Source organism: Pseudorca crassidens, chromosome 15 (assembly GCF_039906515.1).
Source record: "Pseudorca crassidens isolate mPseCra1 chromosome 15, mPseCra1.hap1, whole genome shotgun sequence".
In the NCBI taxonomy this organism is placed as follows: Eukaryota; Metazoa; Chordata; class Mammalia; order Artiodactyla; family Delphinidae; genus Pseudorca; species Pseudorca crassidens.
In genome coordinates, this window is record NC_090310.1 from 1,780,130 (window position 1) to 1,799,655 (window position 19,526).

At 55.6% G+C, this 19,526-nt stretch overlaps 1 protein-coding gene across 8 annotated transcripts in view; it reads right to left on the reverse strand.

Moving 5' to 3' along the window:
• Nucleotides 1–19,526, reverse strand: part of IQCE (IQ motif containing E) — a 51,260-nt gene that overhangs the window by 18,855 nt on the left and 12,879 nt on the right. For all 8 annotated transcript variants that reach the window (XR_010934715.1, XR_010934714.1, XM_067705368.1 and 5 more), the window contains exons 6-17: nucleotides 17,662–17,775; nucleotides 17,492–17,542; nucleotides 15,529–15,599; nucleotides 14,140–14,212; nucleotides 13,891–13,940; nucleotides 11,493–11,656; nucleotides 10,178–10,233; nucleotides 8,772–8,971; nucleotides 6,907–7,011; nucleotides 5,545–5,635; nucleotides 2,921–3,079; nucleotides 1,300–1,323 (exon numbers count right to left, since the gene is read on the reverse strand). Coding sequence is in view for 6 of the 8 variants with exons in the window: in XM_067705368.1 (XP_067561469.1) it covers nucleotides 1,300–1,323; nucleotides 2,921–3,079; nucleotides 5,545–5,635; nucleotides 6,907–7,011; nucleotides 8,772–8,971; nucleotides 10,178–10,233; nucleotides 11,493–11,656; nucleotides 13,891–13,940; nucleotides 14,140–14,212; nucleotides 15,529–15,599; nucleotides 17,492–17,542; nucleotides 17,662–17,775 (1,158 nt within the window). In the remaining 2 variants the exon portion in view is untranslated. The remainder of the gene's footprint in view (nucleotides 1–1,299; nucleotides 1,324–2,920; nucleotides 3,080–5,544; nucleotides 5,636–6,906; nucleotides 7,012–8,771; nucleotides 8,972–10,177; nucleotides 10,234–11,492; nucleotides 11,657–13,890; nucleotides 13,941–14,139; nucleotides 14,213–15,528; nucleotides 15,600–17,491; nucleotides 17,543–17,661; nucleotides 17,776–19,526) is intronic.

Genomic DNA, 19,526 nt, shown 5'->3' on the forward strand with positions numbered 1-19,526 from the left:
GTCTGTCATCACCCTGGAGGCTGAGGGAGGAGGGGACACCGGAGGGGAAAGGGCGGAACACCATCGACAGCACACAGGCCGCCGCCTGCTTCATAAAGGTGCTCTACGGTCCTTCCAGGGACCCTCGTCCCCTCAGTCGCTCACAAACGTTCACTGAATGCCGACCGCACGCCAGGCACCCCTCTGGGAACCAGGGACCTAGCAGCAGAAACACAGGATGGTCCCTGCGTCCGCGAAACTTACATTCTAATGGGAGGGGCAAACAGTTGCAAAAAGGGTGAAGTATCGGGTAGGGACAGGAGCTATGAAGAAGACTAAAGCAGGGCGCGGGGCTGGGGAGTGCCGGTGGTGCGGCATCCAGGGAAGGCCGTGTTTCAGCAGAGACCTGAGTAAAGCCGGGAGCAGGACATGCGAGTGTCTGGAGGAGGAGCCTTCTAGGCAGAGGGCGCAGCAGGCGCAAAGGCCCTGTGGCAGGAGCAGCCTGGATATTTTCAAGGATGCCAGAGACGCCTCCAGACTGAGCGGGGCCGGAGGGGTGACCGGGGAGCAGCGCACGCAGGGCTTCAGGGAACAGCTTTGGGTTTTGTTCCAAGTGTGAGAGGAGTCATTACGGAGTGATGTGGTTTAACATTTAAAAACATCATCCAGGTGGCTGCAAAGGGAATAGGCCGTGGGAGGGCAGAGCAGAAGCTGGGGCCGGTGGGGAGGCCGGGCGAGGGTCCCGGCGGCTTAGATGCGCACTGTCTACCACATACCCTACTGTTCTCCTCTGCTCTGACCCGCATTCCGTCACACCCCTGCTCTCCTTTTCCCGGGCAAGCCACACCCTTTCCCTTACCCAGGGCTTTGTTTGCCGAATTCTCCTGCCCAGGATGCCCTTCCTCTCACTCCCCAGTTCAGTGAGTCCCTCTCCTTCTCAAGGCCCGCCCCCCTGCAGGGACGTTCCCGGCCCTGGTGAGCAGGAACCCCACAGCGCCGTGGACGTGCCCCTAAACCCCGCTTCCATCCTGGACGGGCCTGTCTGTCTTAATGTCTCTCTGTGTCCTGAGGGCCCACAGAACTGACGATCAATAAAAGTGTGTTGAGAGACTGATGAATGACTGAATGAATTATGAAAGTGCGAAATTATCCAAGTGTTTGTTTGATGTTAACATCACTTCAGTATTCTAACTCAGTGCTGGGGCCTGGCCTGGGTTCGTGAAAACACGGACTCAATGACGCTTCTTGAGATCTCCGCACAGTCACTTGAACCAAAGTAAAAATACGTATTTTGAAATTAGTAAAATAAAACTGGCTTACCTCGTCCACAACGGCCTGTTTTTTCTGAAATAAGGAGATCAGTTACGAATTAACATGAGGATGAGTTTTCTGTGATACCGTATTCGTCCCTTGGCCCCTCCCCCGCCACAGCCAACAGCGACGCAACAGCAGAGTCAGCCCCCTGCCCGCCACCCATACCCAAGGGGCTCCGGGAGAGGCTGATGGAGCTGATGCAGACCCGCCTGCAACAGCGAAGGAGGAAGCGAGCGGCCGTGACCGTGACCGGGAGGCGAATCACAGCCGAAGCCCAGGCCGCCACGGGGGCGTCTGCAGTTCCTGGCTGGCTGCATGGCAAAGTGACTCGCAGGGACCACTGAGACGGGATTGTCTTAGGCTCCGTGTGAGGAAGCCCCTCCCCCAGCCAGAGCTGTCCTATAACATGCTGTGTCCTCTCTGGAGGTCCACAGAGTGGCTGGACACTGCCCGCTGGTGATGTTACAAAGGGGACCCCCGTGCAGGGTCTGGGTCACTGACTCCCAAGTCTGACCAGTCATCAAAATCACGGGGTGGCGGGGGAATTTCTCCGGTGCTGTCACGGTACTATGGTTAAGTGGTACATCCTCATTCCTAGAAGATAACGCACTGAAGTCTCATAACGTCTAAAACTTACTTTCAAACAGTTCTGGAGAAAACAGTGCGTGCAGAAAAGAAACGTGGCTAAACGCACGCTGTTGCTGAACCGAGGTGGGGGGCGAGAATTAGCGCCTCGCTGAAGGTACCAAGGTCTCTCCACGTTCTATGTTTTGTAAATTTTCGTCATCAAAGTTGGGAAGAAGCCATGATTAAAAAAACCCTCCACCGGCAGATTTCCGGAGCTAAGATCTTACACTGTTCGGGCAGGTGGAGAGCTCCAGTTTCTGTTTGTTTGTCCAGCTGGGGGAACAAGGGTCGTGTGCGTTCTATCAAACGGGGGGAGGCGGCTTTTGTAGAGCATTTCGTCATCAGAGAGCACCGTCCTTTAACAATTGCAGTCTCCGCGAGCCCCATCTCCGCGAGCCCCCCCAGGAGCTGATGAGAGGAGCCCCACTCCTCCCCCAAGCGAGACCACGGGACATCGCGGCTCCCAGTCTGTCGTGCACAGCCTGCGGCCCCTGCTGCCCTACTCAGCCCACCCCCGGGTCTGAGACCCCACGCGCAGCCCTGCTGTCCCGTCACCCACACCGCCGTCCCCTGAGGAGCAGCCCCGAGGCAGGCTCTCCCTGTTCCTGACAAGACGGCCATCCCGGGAGCCCCAGCGAAGGGCTGCCATGGGGCCCGAACCGCCAGGGAGACCCCTAAGCTCAGTCCCGTGCTTGCAGGGGCGCTGCACCCACAGCCTGCGTCCCTGGGACCCGTCGGGAGGTGACAGAGGCTTCCAGACCAGCCACTGCCCGGCCCGCGGCAGGCATCCCCCAGCTCGCCCACACGGGCTCCAGGCGCGGCCTTCCTCTCGCCCTCGCCGCCCGAGACCCCGGGTCTCCGGAGGCTATCTTCTGCCTCCCTACGTTTTCCGACGTGTCTAGGGCGTCTGGCACGGAGCCCGCCCCGGCAAAGGGACGGAGGAAGGGCTGGCGAGTGAGGATGTGGGCGGCAGAGGGCCGGCGGGCGAGGGAACTCTCACCCAGTGCTGGTGCCCCTTCCACCGGCGCTGCAGGAGCCGGGCGGCGGCGTCTCTTCTCCCCTCGGAGCAGCCGGAGCGGGGCCGGGAGGAGCCCCCCTCGCTCGTGTCCAGCTCCGAGTCCGTCTGGGAGGGACCGGGGGGTCGGGGCGCTTCCCGGGTCTGCAGGAAGTCCAAGGTGAGAAGGGTGACTGGGTCGGGGATGGAGGCAGAGAAGCCGGCTATCAGGCCAGGAAGCAGGATATTAGGATGCAGGCAGAGCTTCTCAGACTAGACTTTAATTTAGAGGAAAAAGATCAGTGTCCACACCGCTCAGCATGCCAGACGACAAAAGAAGTCTCTGGAGAGCTAACATATGCGCTAGTAACTAGGGTGAAAGTCGGTTTTCCTTAACCCTGTAAACTCTGGGGGTAGCGCTCTCCCGCGAGGAGGGGAAGCAACGTGACCTGTGGCGTCATCAGGTAACCACACGCACCGTCTGAGCTCAGTCACGTCTGTGCACCAATTACCTGCTTCCCGGGAGGTCCTTTACCGGCTCCCTTTTCGTCTAATGCTGGATTACAAAAATGGGACTTCTGAGATAAAAGGCAATAGATCCCTAGCTTGGTTTTTTGTTTGTTTGTTTGGCCGGACCCCGTGGCACGTGGAACTGCCCGGACCAGGGATCGAACCTGTGTCCCCTGCAGTGGGAGCGCAGAACCAGATGAATTGCACAGACAAAGCCATTACTGCCAGTTCCGGTGGACGTGGAAAATATTTTTTCTCCCTAAGGGGAAGCTCCAGGAATAGGCAGAACTCTCCAATCCACGTGTGTCGGGTGCCCCCCAGGGGTCAGGGCTGCCTGCGGCGGACAAGCCACGGGCCGGTCAGCACCGTGAGCATCCCACTGGGAAAGGAGCCTCGAGGAGACAAACAGCGCAGCTCTGCCCGCCACACGCCGGGCAGTCAGCGGCCCGGCGCCGCAGCCACCTGGGGCCGACAGCGCGGGTGTTTGGGTAGGTGGGGGTCTCCTGAAAAGGGCCCATCGGGCAGGGTGGCCAATCTCCTGGACAGGAGGACAGTGCCTCTGCAGGACTCAGAACACTCTCTAAAGCACTGGAAAATCCGCCAAGGAGATGCACCCATACGGGTAACACAGAATGTCTACTTTCCTGAACAACGGAAGGGACTGAGGTGGACCCACACGTCCACCCCACGTGTGGCCAGCTGGACATGCGGGGTCAAGGGCACCGCACAACCCCCGGGGCTCCAGCCAGCATGCGCCAGGAGAGCCACCTTTCCTTTGCCGAATCAGTCGGCCACCTGGGGTTTGTCTCAACTTGTAATTGGAGAGAGACACGCTCGTCAGCTTCTCCACATTCCCTTTTAGGGCTTTTCTCTTTCCCTTTTGTGCTGGGGTTGAAGTATACGTAGCGTCAGATGCTAAAAGAAGGAGGGGCCTTAAAACAGGGCTCCAACTAAATAAGAAAACCTTGCAAGAGGGAGGCCCGTCTAGATTTTTAAAAAAAAACAAACCCAAACACTTTTCTTTTCCACTCTCAGCAGATAAGTCAACCCCGCACCTGGTATGCCCTCCCTCTCCTAGAGGCCAGTCCCCATCAGGCTACTGGCTACCGAAACAGCAAGTCGCTTTCTGAAGCAACAGAACTTCTCGGCTAAAACACGTGCCGGGTAAAGCCTGGCCGTCCTGGTGGATTCGGCGTGTTACTCAGATCTGCAGCCAGTGTCGCAGAAGAGGGTGGCACGGCTGCCCATCTCAGCGCGGCCAGGCTGGTCTTCCCTGTCACACACTCACACAACAGGCTCCCCTTGGGGCAAACTGCAGCCACAGGGTTTCAATACCTCAGTTATGAGTTTTTTGTGTTAACAGATATAAGATGATAATTGCCATCTGGGGAATCCATTAATCGGAAAAAAAAGGATTAGCGAGGAGACACACTCTCGCCACTAGAAGTTCTAGCATAGGTGGCACTGGGCCGACGGGGGCCAGAGGGCTCCCCTGGTTCAAGAAGGTGCTCAGGGAGGAGCCAGGGGAGACCCTTGCCGTCGTGTCCATAGAAATGGAGGGAGCGAGGGGACAGGGAGGAGGGTCAGCCTAGACTCACCGCCTGCCTAACTGCCCACGGGCCCTGCGGAGGGAGCTGCGGCTCCCCAGTCACCCAACCCCCGGCCTAGGGGCAGGGGCAGGGGCCGTGCCGGCCCCGGCGAGCGCCTTCCCGGCCGGCCCCCGTGTCAGTGCAGACTCTGCAACTTACATTGAACCTCCTGGTTCGTCGCTGAGAGTTCCAGCCTTCCCTGGGGCCTTCCCAAACTCCTTCTCGCCTTCTAACGGCAACCCTTGTTGGATATTTAAACTTTTATTTGAAGTTTGGGGAAGATCTTCACTCACCGGCTTAACTATCTAAGACGCAAGTACTAGTTTGAAAATTCAATTAACTGATAATTAGTGCAGAACTCCAGGATTCAATACACGCAATTTATAGAAATCGACTGTGATGGTAGAAGGAAACTGGACTGTCAACGTTGGATTCAGGCAAAACTCCGGGCACGGAGACAGTCAGAACCATAACACATCAGCTCAGAGTCCCGCCATGCCGGACAGGAGGTAAAAACACAGACAACCCTACCTCCGGGCTCGTCTCCTCGGGGTCCTCCTCCCCTCCTTTCTTACTTTCTTCCAGTTCTTGAAACTTCCTGGTAAGTGCTTGAATTTCCTCCCTAAAGTGGGAAGGGAAGAAAGTGACACCTTACTTGCCATGACGCCGTGTAAGATGTCTGTACGTGACAGGAGGGGTGGCGGCCTGCAGAGCTGGCAAGGATGCCCCCCGGGAACGAGGTGGGTGCCCCGCCACCACCTGACTGCCCAGGAGCCGGCACTGCCCAGGGCGACCCCTCCGGCCCCACTCCTGACACACGGGAGGAACGGAAAAAATACCGACTGCGTGAACGGTGCACGGATATCCTTTGGGGTTTTTAACAAGCAAGGCGAGTGGAAGGAAAGACAACTCATGTACTTGCTACAGATCTCAGAGGCAAGGTAAAAATAATTCTTCACTGTACGCCCGCCCATTCTGATTGACTTTAATGCTAGGCTTCCAGCAAAGTCTAGTCACGTTTATTCTGAAGATAAAATTTGGTATTCATTTCGGTAATCCGTGTCTTACTAATTATTCTGAGCGCTAAATATTTCTGTGCAGATTTCTAACCTACTTTTTTGGGCATTTCTTACTGAGATAACATTCATATAACCCCAAACTCACTATTTTAAAATATGCGATTAAGTGGTTTTTAGTGTAGTCACGACGTTGTGCAACTATCCTCACTATCTAATCCCGGGATAGTTCTGTCACCCCAGACAGGAGCCCCTTACCTGCCACTCCCTACTCTCCCCTCCCCCACCCCCCAGCAACCCCTAATCCGCTGTCTTCTCTATTAATGTGCCCATTCCAGATATGTGCGAATTGCACAGTACGCGGGCTTTTCTGTCCGCCTCTTCAGGGAGCATCAGGTTTCTGACTCATTCACGTCGTGGCAGGTGTCAGCCCTCATCCCTTTGTACGGACGTACTTCCGTTTTTACTCTCTTCACCAGCTGACGGACATTTGCCATGTGTCCACTTTTTATCTACGGTGGACAGAGGTCAAGGACGGAGCGTGGGAGGTGGCGTCTGGACCCGGGGTGTGGAATCAGGGCGCGTCTGAGGCTGCCCGCAGCGGCCGTGCTGGAGGAGGGTGCGGGCCGGGGAGCTGGCCGTGATGCCAGAGCGGCAAACACTGGCCCAACCGTGAGCAGACTTTCCCCAGAGGTCGGATATTTACTCTGAGGGAAACAGCCAACCACGGGAGGACCTCAGGAGAGGGGCGATGTGATCGGGCTGGAGCTGTACGGGCCGCTCTCGATGCGGGCTGAGCGCGGATGCGCCGGGGTGGGCGGGGCTGGGGAACAAGGAAGGGCCTGGGGCTGCGTGTCTTCCGACTTCGTCCACTCACCTCAAAGCCTCCTCTCTTTCTCTTCCCTCCTTCTCACCCTCCTTCATGTTTTCCAGCTCCTTCTCCAAGTCAGCCTTTGTCTGCAGTAGCTGCTTCACCTCCAGACTGAACGAGGAACCAGAGATATTTCAGCGTCATTAAAACAAAGGCTCACAGTGACCTGGGTCACCAGAGCACGAAGAGCTTTCAGAAAACGTAACGGGTCCACCCTCCTTCCTTATGCATGGATGAGGATGAAGAAAGGCCCTTCTCTGTAACTGCAGGGATCCGGGAGCAGCGCCGGGGGCGCCTGGTTATTTACTGAGCGCCTTCCGTGCGCGCGGGCAACGGACGGAGCAGGGCTACCGGACGAGGCGCAGGCCCCGCTCTCACGGGCGTCACCGTCCCGCGGGGAGAGGCATTAACCCAGCGGTCACACAGTTGGGCGCCTAATCTTCTCCTGAGATGAGAGCTCCCAGGACCCGCCATGGACCAGACGGCGATGCAGCCTGAGCTGAGGCCTTGAAGACAAGAGGGTACCCAGGCACCTGCACCCAAGCTTGCCTGTGCCCCACAGGTGACGCCTCGCTGAGAACGTGGCTATAAAACGTTCCACTGCTCACCGTGGTGGTGACATCACGTGAATGAGATACGTCACCAGGAGTGTCACACGGTAAGGGCTCACGGAGTGGAAGTTATTATCGTGCCATGCGACGGCTTAAGATATAATCAGAGATGCTATTTACCGTGCAAAATGACTGGCCTAATTTTTATAAAGAACCTAGCACATGGATGCACTATTAGGCTTCGACTGGAGGTGAAAAAACAGGTGGAGTGGGAAGGGATTTGCCTTCTGCTGTGAACAGAAGGCAGCAGAGACAGGTCCTTCTCAGACCTCGACGTGCACGTGAATCACTGGGGGGGGGGTCTCATTAGATGCAGAGTCAGGTTCAGGAGATCTGGGCCAGGCCAAGGTAACCAGCCCCAGGTGGGCAGGGCCCGAGGGTCTGCATCTCTAACCAGCCCCCAGCTGATGCTGCGGCCGTTGGCTTCCTAGGCCACACTCTGAGTAGCAAGGTCTCAGAAACACCATCTCAGAAGATGCATGGGTTTAGCCTGCTCGCGACAGAACTGCAACTGGAGAAGCCACACGTAAACAACGGGTGGAGGAGACAGGAGCGTTTTAAGGGGGCTACAGAGCGAGACACTAGAGAACAAAGGGCAAATGAGCAGAACCTTGAGGCCTCGCCTTCCACACTCTTATGGTCACACTGAATACTCCACGCGCCACAGCACTGTCTTGTTTGATGCACAGATTAGGTGCTGTAAACATAGTACTGAATCTTTAACCCCTTCTGCAAGAGACCTGATGGATGGCCTGTTATCTTACACGCATCAATCACAGTCAATGCTTCTCTGAAAAAGAATTTGGAAAGCCGTCTGGAATTCCATGTAAAGAATTTGGAAAGCCGTCTGGAATTCCGTGTAAAGAATTTGGAAAGCCGTCTGGAATTCCGTGTAAAGAATTTGGAAAGCCGTCTGGAATTCCGTGTAAAGAATTTGGAAAGCCGTCTGGAATTCCGTGTAAAGAATTTGGAAAGCCGTCTGGAATTCCGTGTAGAGAGATTTAAGTGGCACCCTCCGCCCCGTGCTTTTCGTGACGTCATACGGCCAATCAGTGTCTCCTTTTCCCCACTAAAGCTGCCTTCATTTCACAACTAAAACACCACAAGTTTCAGAATCGTAGAAACGTATCTGTGTGACGACTGCCATGAGCTGAGCCTTCCCCAAATCCCCAGAACAGCTCAAGTCCCGCAACTACACACGTCACGGGAGCAGGACCCCTCCCGGAGGCGGCCGGGCGCCAGCCGTGCGGGACAACGTACTCTCGCTCCTGCAGCCGGGTGTGCAGGGCATTCCGCTCGCCCTTCAGGCTCTTCACAACCCCCCGCAGTCGCTCGCTCTCCTCCTGGCGGTCGGGACGTGGCTGCCGGTGCACCGTGGAGCTGGACACCGAGTGAGCCGGCGGGGTAGACAGGACCACCTCTGAAGCATGCGATTTGGGGCTTTCCATCAGACTTATTTTCTGGAGGCAACAAGGCATCTGTTAGACGTTATCTCTTACTTTACTTTCCTAGGAAAGAGACAACGGCCAAGGGGAAACTCATCCCAAGCAAGGGAATGGGAAGAGCTCTGCGTGTGATCTGAGAAGCCTGGGACGCTGACCGGGGACAATTCTGCTCCACCAGAGTCCTGGGGGCGATGGAAGGGCATTCCCCCCACCTCCCGCCCCCAGAACTCTCTTCCTCTGGAGCAGGGAGCACGCAGACCCAGCCGGGATGGGGCAGGTGCGGTAATAAACAGACAGCAGAGCACGGAAGGTGAAATCGTAAACTGCTTTCCTTTGTGCTTGTTTACCCTATTATTTCCCTAGGACGTCTGGAATTTTCAGCCTCTGTGCTTTCACACGTCAAGGACGATCCAGCTCTGCCAGCTGGAGATACTGAGTGCCTTCAGATTCCCACTGATGTCAGCATCTCTCCGAGCGGAAGAGCGCTGCCCCACCGGCTTCTGGACCACCCCTGGCTGCCCTTCCTTCCTAACAAGCTTCATTCTTGAACTACCCACAATTTATAGACACTTAAGTTCTCTGCTTTGTAAATACGTGAAATTATTGTTTTTTTTATCGCTCCCCTCTAGGTTTACTCTGCAGCCAAACAGTGGACAGTTCTAACTTGACACTGTACCAGTACTCAAAAGGGAGGGACACTTCTGACCCATTTCAACAGAACCAGGTTGACGACATTTGCAAATTCACATGGGGGATATGAGGAAACGGTAACTTCCTAACTTTCCTGGTTGGCAAAGTGCGGATGCACAGTTTTCTGAGAATTCAAATACTATACGAGTGGTGAGAGACAGTCTGGTAAGTGGCTGGTAGTAAAAAGCCCCCAGGTGCACGGCAGGCTGGGTGTCTGAGAGGCTCTGGGATCCTACGCACCCAGCGACGGGTGCCCACGAGAGCCTGAAACGATTCGGTGTGTTGTGTGACCATGATTTGCCGTCTGTGACACGAGGGACAGGCATGACATGCCCTTAGGTCTCGTCCGGACCCGTAAGTCTCCTCTTGTCAGCATGTCCGCGTGCCGTCTGCGGACAGACGGCCACCGTTTACATGACTCCCTGCGTAAGTCCCAGGAGCGGCGCTGTGTCTGTCCCGTGTTCTAAGACCCGCTGCTCTCACACAGGCAGGTCCTGAGCAGGGAAGTTTCCGTGGCGGGACCACACTCACTTTTTCCAGCTCTGCGATCCGCCGAAGCAGCCGGGGCTTGCTCCACTCCACCGAGCCTGATGGGACAGCGGGGTGTGACGGGCGCCCTTCGTACAGCCGTCCCGACGGGCCCCTTCAGCCCGGACCTCCCGTCTGGAGCACGGCCCGACGGCATCCCCTCCAGAGGCTGGCCCCCACGGCCGGCGGCCCCACGCCCGGCAGACCTGAGGTGCCGAGGGCGGCCCCACGGCGACGTCTGTTCCCTTTCACCACGGCTTTACCGACACAAGCGGTCGGGAGAGGGCTCAGTGCGGCCTTCTCTCCCGATTCCACCCCGTCGGGCTCTGGCCTCACCAGCCTGCCAAGACGGCCCTTCTCCAGCTCAGCAGCAAGTCCACTCCGCCACATCCCAGGCCCCGGCCTCGGCCCCAGCCCCCCGGCCACCAGTGTGTTCCCCGACACCCACACGCTCCTGGAGGCCCCTCAAGCGGCTCAGCTGGTCCATCCTCCCCCCACTCACTCGCTGGGTGACCGGACTCTCGCCGGGTCATCTGGTCCCCGACGGCCTCCAGGACCGGTCCTCCGGCCGAGGGCCCCGCCCGACCCCCGACTCACCGACGCACCGACCTCCACCGGCCGCCTACCCACCCCCCGGCACGCTCGCTCCATGCCCCCACCCCTGCCTGTCCTTTCAGTAGCCCGGACCCCGTGTGCCTCACAGGCTGCACCACTCCCCATGTGCACCGGAGCCCGGCCACCTCTCACCACTGCTGCGCCACCTGGGCCAGGCCACCAGTGGCCCCTGCGAGGCCCTTTCCTACACGGCGTCCACTCAGCACAGGAGCAGGGGGTCCTCGAGAGGCGAGGCAGACCCTCCCACCCCTGCTCCAGCCCTCTGTCCCCTGAGTGGCCTGCAGGGCCCTGTTCTCCCCCGCCCTCACCTCTGTGTCCATGGCCAGCGCGTACGCAGGCTGGGCCCCCGGCCTCAGACGCGCCGGGACACTCGGGGGCTCTGCGCCTGCTGGTGCCCCCCCCGGCCCCCCTCCTCCCCCCCACCGCGGCCCCCTGACCTGCGCTCTTACCATTGGCCGGCATCTGACCTGCTGGCTTCTCGTCTTAGCAAAGCTCCTTCACTGCTCTAGCTCTGTGTCTAGAGCGGCACCTGGCGCTCAGCAGGCTGCCGCCGCTTTGCAACACACCTTGGAGCAGCGCTGCCCCGGGTGCGCGGGGGAAGGAGGGCCACGACTCCCCTGCGGCCGCAGCCGCCCGCATCCTGGGGCCCCTCCTGGCGTCCCCAGCCCCGCCTCCCCCCTTGGCAGCTCTGGGGAGCAGGTACCCTTTATCTTGGAGACAGTGGGGGAGTCGCTCAGCACGCGGTCCAGGTCCTCCTTCAGGCTCTGGTTCTCCTCCGTGAGCTCCTGGACGCTCCGGGACAAGCTCAGGAGGGCGCTGCTCATTCTTTTCTGCCTTTTAAGGCCGATGTTCTTCTCCACTGGAGGCCTAGGAGGAACGAGACCAAGCGGCTAAGGTTTGGTGCCTGAACTGGTTTACTACGCGTCCTGAGTGAGGGGGGGGCGCTAGGCGGCCTGGGCGCTCAGCGTGGTTTCTGCCGATGAACGTTTGCGATTGAACAGGGAACACTAACTCTGAAGCCCAGACAAGCAGACTGCTATCCGCTCTTCTCATCAGCGAGCCTGTGTAACGAAATACTGTGTTCAGTCATTAGCAATGGACATTAAACAGGACCACTAAGGAACTTGTGGGCATTTACTTTCTCTGTTGTTCCGTAAGTACTTAGATCATAGTTTTTTTTTCTTTTTTTTTTTTTAAAGATGTTGGGGGTAGGAGTTTTATTAATTTTTAAATTTTTTTAAATTTTTGCTGTTTGGGTCTTCGTTTCTGTGCGAGGGCTTTCTCTAGTTGTGGCAAGCAGGGGCCACTCTTCATCGCGGTGCGCGGGCCTCTCATTATGGTGGCCTCTCTTGTTGCGGAGCACAGGCTGCAGACGTGCAGGCTCAGTAGTTGTGGCTCACGGGTCTAGTCGCTCCGCGGCATGTGGGATCCTCCCAGACCAGGGCTCGAACCCGTGTCCCCTGCGTTAGCCAGCAGATTCTCAACCACTGCGCCACCAGGGAAGCCCCTTAGATAATAGTTTTGATCTTGCCTTTTATTCCGCAAAATAAGTCTAAAATACAGTCAATCCCCTTTATTCACAGAATCCATATTTGCAAATTCGCCTACTCACTAAAACGTATCTGTAACCCCCAAATCGATGCCTGTGGTGCCTCTGCAGTCAGTCTGTGGGTCTGAGTTGCAGGCGGGCTCACTCCCGGCTAGGGGGACAAGCGCCGTCCGCATCTGGTCTCAGGTCTCGCCCTATCCACAGGGTGGATTTCGAGGTCTTTTCTCGTCTTTGTGCCTTCTGTTGGTTTCGCCGCTCTCAGCGGTCCCCTGCAGCATAGTTCTTACTTGCTAGGAGGCTGTGACACAGCTCAGGGAGGAACCACACGTGTCAGAGCTTCGTTCAGGCCTGAGTCACGGCGCGGATGGTCAAGAGTTCAGTGCTAAGAACGGACACTAAATAAGGTGCCTTTAAACGGAAACACACATGAAGGCGGGTTGTATGCCGGTCAGGTGATGGGAAAGCTGTGACCAGAGGGTCTCAGGAACAGAACTCCGTGCTTCCCCTAGAAGCACTGGTTCAGCATTTCCCAAGTCAGTGTTCGTGGACACTTTACAGAACATAACACTGTGAATAATGGGAATCGACTCCTCTGGCCCTTTACAGAAAGTTTGCCACCCCTATTTTATTTTATTTAATTAATTTATTTTTGGCTGCATTGGGTCTTCGTTGCTCCATGCGGGGCTTTCTCTAGTTGCGGCAAGAGGGGGCTACTCTTTGTTGCGGCGCGCAGGCTTCTCACTGCGGTGGCTTCTCTTGTTGCAGAGCACGGGCTCTAGGCACGCGGGCTTCAGTAGTTGTGGCACGTGGGCTCAGTATTTGTGGCGCACGGGCTCTAGAGCGCAGGCTCAGCGGCCATGGCTCACGGGCTTAGCTGCTCCTCGGCACGTGGGATCTTCCCGGAGCAGGGCTCGAACCCATGTCCCCTGCACTGGCAGGCAGATTCTTAACCACTGTGCCACCAGGGAAGTCCCGACCAGCCCTCATCTTAAACTACTAGGAGGAAAGGAGAAAAAGGGAAGACCATGCCTGGCACATTGTAAATGCTCAATAAATGTCAGTAATTCACTGCAGAGGCTGGTGACACAACCAAATCTAAGATAAGGGATCCCTCCTTTCCTAATTTGTTGAAAGCCTGATATCACCTGGGAAAGGGACAAGGGAAAATCCACGAGATAAGGAAACTTTGATGTCTCTCCTAATAAACTTATTTGGCAAGATGAACTTGTACTTGGTACTAAATGTCTTCCGAAAAGGAAGATCTGCTTTGAAAAATAGTGTTTTCTAAGTCTAAGCTGGAAGCTGTGAAGTAGTACAAACAATGAGAGCCCAGAGCACCGACTGTGCTGTTAGTGGGCAACACATGGCAACTGTGGGGGCACATCTGTAACATCCCAAAGGGAAACACGCCAGCTCTAACCATGAGTAACACGGGCGCAGGCTCCCAAGTCAGGGCAGTGTCTGCAGGCCCCACCTAAGGCCTACCCTGCTCTGACAGCAGTTTAACATGAAAACAACACATGAAACATGGCTCCCAAGGAGAGGATCATACTTCTTTCCTGTCGTTTCAGAACTTGCCAGGAGAGTCTGGAGACGATGAATCTGTAAACACCAAATTAAAATGCATTTAATACAAAATGAAAAAACGGCAGTGATTCCTGACTTCCACCCAGTGGCAGGAAGTGAGCGCTAAGTTGCTGATTTGTGTTCAAGTTAAGATGAACTAGAAGAGGGCCCCTCAGTGCAGCTGGCCCCCCACCCTCTGACCCCGCCCCCCACCCCGGGGCAGGAGGGCACGCACCTCCTCGTAATATGTCTCCATGGCGATCCTCATCTCCTCCAAGTTAGTGGTCTTCATATCAGTCTGCAGTTTGCTAAAAACCCAAGTTCAGAGTTGACATGGCGGTGCCAGCATTCCCGGGCAGAGCAAGAGGAAGCCTGTTTCCCGGGACATGGGAGAAGGATGGGCTTTGGAAGAGAACCGGGCTGGGAAGCGAAGCCTGAGCCGGCCCTCAGCTGGCCGTGGCCTTGCACAAGGCCGAGGAGAGAATTCTCACACCTCCAGGGCCCTTCCTTGTTGGACCTGCCGCTTTCCAGGGTGAGGTAACCGACCCCCGGCAGGTATTCTTTGCTAACAAGGGCCTGTCTTTAAAAACGGCAGGAATTGTGAAGAAAGACCTCAGGGTTAGACGGGAAGAGTCATCTTTGGGGAAGGTGGAGGGAATGGTTCTTTAAAGGAAAGAGAATCATTTTTTTCAAGTTGTATTGCCTGTATAATTCCCCTTGTTCTCAACACTTAACAGACTTTAGGGAAAAGGCTCTAACAGAGAAATGAAAGTAAAGTTACAGAGTTCAGGATTCTGAGACACAAGAAATCGGCAAATGATAAAAATTTTAAAGTTGACGATTCCAGCAAGAAACAAAGGAGGGGGGTTCTATTGTATAAAGAGGATACAACAGAAAGTGAAAACTCAGGTTTCCTTAAGTAAACTCAAACACAGCTAGGAAAGGCTCTCCTCTGTGATAAAACAGCAGGAAAGGAGTCCGCGCTGCTGCCCTAAAAACAGCACCAGGGGGGCTTCCCTGGTGGCGCAGTGGTTGAGAGTCGGCCTGCCGATGCAGGGGACACGGGTTCGTGCCCCGGTCTGGGAAGATCCCACGTGCCGTGGAGCGGCTGGGCCTGGGAGCCATGGCCGCTGAGCCTGCGCGTCCGGAGCCTGTGCTCCGCAACGGGAGAGGCCGCAGCAGTGAGAGGCCCGCGTACCGCAAAATAAAAAAATAAAAAAAAAAAACAGTACCAGGATAGTGCATGACAGCGAGAGAAGCAGGTAGGGGAGATGACCAAGCGTTAAGGGCTTGTATCAAGGTCTATACAGTTCATCTTGGAGATGAAAAGTGACCACAGAAGACTAAGGAGAGAAAGCACTTCTTCAGTGGAACAGGAACAAGAAAAGAGGAAAGGGGAACACTGCTCCTTAGGGTCGGATGGAAGAGGCGCGGCTGTTCACGGTCCCGTTTTGGTGAACGGGATGCTGGACACAGACGTGGGGGCAGGGTGGGAACGGAAGCTGGAGCTGAGGGCACAGCGAGTGTGGACGTGGAGCCGGAGGCAGGCCAGGTGCGCGCCCAGCGGGCCCCTCCCGAGCCTGGGCCACCCCCCGACCCCGGCCGGCCCCCCAAGGCTCCGTACTCGATGGTGTGGTTCTTCTCCTTGCACTGCTGCTCCAGCTTGAGAATCCTCTGCTTCAGCCCACTGATCACCTGCCAAGGCAACAGGACGCGTCAAGCTGACGTCTCTGCGGCCATGGCCTCGCCCTCCCCCTCCCGCCAGGGGCTCAGCCGGCCCCATTCCCCGGGCGGGGTTGGGTGTCCCCGGCCCGCTGACCCGGCAGCACCTGCACAGCCTCCTGCCAGAGCGCCTTCCTACTTAGCTGTCCTCCCCATCAGCGCTGGCATCTCTTCTAGACTCAGCTGGAGAGACAGGGCCAGGCTGTCCTGCCCGCTCAGAGCAGAGGGGCCGGTGAGTGGGGCCACAGGGGATGCTCCCACTCAAAAGGTGCCGCCGTCCCCTCCATCCCATTCCACAGCCACCCTCTGGAGGAAGGACAGGCCGCCGCACGGTTACCTTCGAGGAAGCCACCTCAGTCCCTGGATGCAAAACTCACCAAGCCTAGCCCGCCCAGGACACCCCGGTCCCCAGCACGCCCCTGGGAGGGAGCGGGCCTGGAGGAGGCCGGGCAGCTGGACAGAGGCCTTGAGACGCCCTTCCGTCTCCATGCCTCCTGTTCTCTGTTCATGGGACACTTTGGGAGATAACACCCTGTACTCCCGAAAGAACATCCCTTTCTTTCTTTTTGAAGAGTCAAACAACTTTTTAACTGGATTTTACGGTAATTTTTAATTATACTAGTAATACATGAATACATTTTCTTGAAAAAAAATTATAGATGACGCTATACCCTTGGAGCTGACCCCTGTCAACTAAATACTGTTATCAACTTCCTGTGCATTCTCTAGGCCTTATTACACACGCACACACGTGTGCACAGCCCCTGAAAGTCTGGCATTTTGCTGTTGTTTACACAAATGGTGCCCCCTCCCCCCCGTCATTCTGCAGCTTGTTCTTTTCACTCAATAGGCCGTCTTGGTGATCTGTCCCCACTAGTTCCTACAGATCGATGTTATTCTAGTTACCCGTTCCTCTACTGATAGATGCTTAATTTGTAACCCACTCTTGCTATTACAGAAACTCCCGGCCGGTCCTCCTTGTGCACACAGGCAAGTATTTCTTTTTTTTTGGCGGTACGCGGGCCTCTCACTGTTGTGGCCTCTCCCGTTGCGGAGCACAGGCTCCGGACGCGCAGGCCCAGCGGCCATGGCTCACGGGCCCAGCCGCTCCGCGGCATGTGGGATCTTCCCGGACCGGGGCACGAACCCGTGTCCCCCGCATCGGCAGGCGGACTCTCAACCACTGCGCCACCAGGGAAGCCCTTTTTATTATAAATTTTAAGTTTATGTTATCAAACCCATTATTAATTGCATCATTAATGTGATTTTTGTGTTCAATAATCTCAGAATTGGATCCTTTCCAGTTTTCTTTTAGCATATCAGGTTTTTAGAAAAATGTACTTCCTTGACTCATGTGAGGTTTACTGTGACACATTTTTCTCCAACTGCTATCGCTTATTGCCATAGCATTCACCATACTGGCTCCATCTGCCATAATTTTGTTCCATTCAATCTGTTATGTATTATTACATAACACACAGGAGGGGTTTGTATGTGTTTTGAGGTCTAATTCTGTTTCTGCTTTGTTTCTCTGTCTTAAATCAGTATCACTTGTTAGGCCTGACGTGTGTTTCTTAGGTGTGGCGGGCTGAGTCCCCCACTGTGACTACCTTTTTCTACAGTGTTTTTCCGGCCTTCGTGCTAAGCCTGCTCAGCCTCCCTCCCACTCCCACGAAGAGCCCCCCAGCATCTTCTTGTAATCCCTACGGCTCCGTGGAGTAGGGTTTCAGGAGGTCCCGAGCCCTTCCCCGAATCTGCTCCTCCTCTGGTATGAGTGCCGTAGAGAAAAGGCATCTCTCTACAGGCTGTTTGGAAGGTAAGGTTTCAGTGGACAGGTTATCTGTTTTGCTGGAGATTATACTCACCCAGCCAGTATCAGGCCTTTTCTCTGCCAGAGTCCGAACAAAATCCGGGCCCTGTGGGAAGCAGACTGAGGAATGAAGACAAGACGTGGTCTAGCCACGCCCCCCCGCCCCCGCGTTGGCCACGCCCCACGCCTGCCTCGGGGCACCGCCGTGCAGGGCCAGGAACTTACTCGGGAAGGATCCAAAAGCTGCTCTATCTGCCGGTCCTTTCTGCTGTTTTCCTCTTCTAAGCGCCGAAGCTTTGTTCTCATCAGATCCATGTTGCTTTTGTGCACGTGTAATGACTGAAGGAAAGAAGGACCACACACACACACACACACACACACACACACACACACATCCTGGTGAAACACTGAGTTGGAGAGGTGTTTTACAAGCTGCCTGGTTCCGAATCAGGGCTTTGCGTGTGCAGTGGGTGAGGGAGGTCTGGACGTCACAGTGAAGGCTGGGCCAGGGGGTAAATGCCCCGTTAGGTGCAGGGCTACCCAGGCAACTAGGAACTCTGCCCCACACAATGCCAGCAGCACCCCGGCCACAGACAAACGCTGCTCCCCCAATCGATACTGCCAGCAGCACTTCTGGAAGGTGCCCATGTGACATGCTCTCCTCCATGTCCGTGTGACAAAGCCCATGTTCTTCACACACCACATACTATCACAGTCTTGTGTCCATTTAAAATTCTTATCCTCAACTAAGGCTCAGTTGGTCAGAGCAGTGGTTCCCAAACGTTTACCTGTGGATGAACTTTTCACCAGTCTGGGGTGAACTTAGAGGGAAGACTGTCAGTTTTTCATAAAACTAAGTTTTTTTTTTTTTTTTTTGCGGCACGCGGGCCTGTCACTGTTGTGGCCTCGCCCATTGCGGAGCACAGGCTCCAGACGCGCAGGCTCAGCGGCCATGGCTCACGGGCCCAGCCGCTCCGCGGCATGTGGGATCCTCCCGGACCGGGGCACGAACCCGTGTCCCCTGCATCGGCAGGTGGACTCTCAACCACTGCACCACCAGGAAAGCCCCATAAAACTAAGTTTATTCAATTTTTACCACTCTCCTGTACTTTGAAATTATGCCCTTCCTATTATTTTGGACATATATAGTTCTTTTATGAAATGGTGATGGTAGGGTATTTTTAAAGTTTGTTTTCAACGTCCTCACTTGAAAAAGCTTTTCCCTAGTCCGGGAAGCCCCACAGCCTGAAAAGCGTAAGGTTAAGCCAGTGCTCGTAAGGCTCATCTGGAAATGCCCACGCGGGTCAGCTAGTTCCGTGGTGAACCAGCGTCCAGCACCAGCCTGCCCCCAAATTAGCCAGTTATCCTGGAGAAGCCCTTCTCCTTTCAAGGGACTCGTAGTGCTCAGAAGAGAGTCCGAAGTGTCTGAACACAGCCAGCCCCCAGCACCGGAAGGACAATTCCAACCAAGTGTGCGTCCCACTGGGGGAAGCCTGGGGAGTCGGCCACATGGCCACAGCCGGCAGGAGAGATACTGGCCCTCACAAGTGTTTAGTGAATTAGTCAATTAATGTACGGTCACTGGGAAAGATAAGAAATCCAACACCGGGAATTCTGCTTCCAGAAATATGGATTCCAGAAAAGCGCCCTCCCTTTTCCCTGTTCCTCGTGCTCAGCACAGCTACCAGCCCGGTACTAAAGCCCCTTCGTGGACCATTTTATCGAATCCTCACAAAACCCTGTGAAATTGTATTATGATTAGCCCCGTTTTTCTACAGGAAACTGAGGCATTACCTGCCCGAGAAAAACTACCCTGATGCCCCAGCTGCCAGAGCGACAGTCTTGAAGATAAAAGTCTCTCCTCTCTGAAGAGAAGCCTCGGCTTATTTAGTTTGAGTGAAGTTAGCATCATTTTACCCAGAGACCCATTTCTGGCCCCAGGCAGGTTCCTCCTGAGAGTGTCGCTGCGGCGATTGTTCAGGGCTCTCAGAGCTCACGCGGTACGGTCCCTTCACCAAGGTAGCAACCCTCCCTGCGGTGCCCCATTCACTTAACACATCTCTGGACAGGGACGCCCTGACTCATCGGGC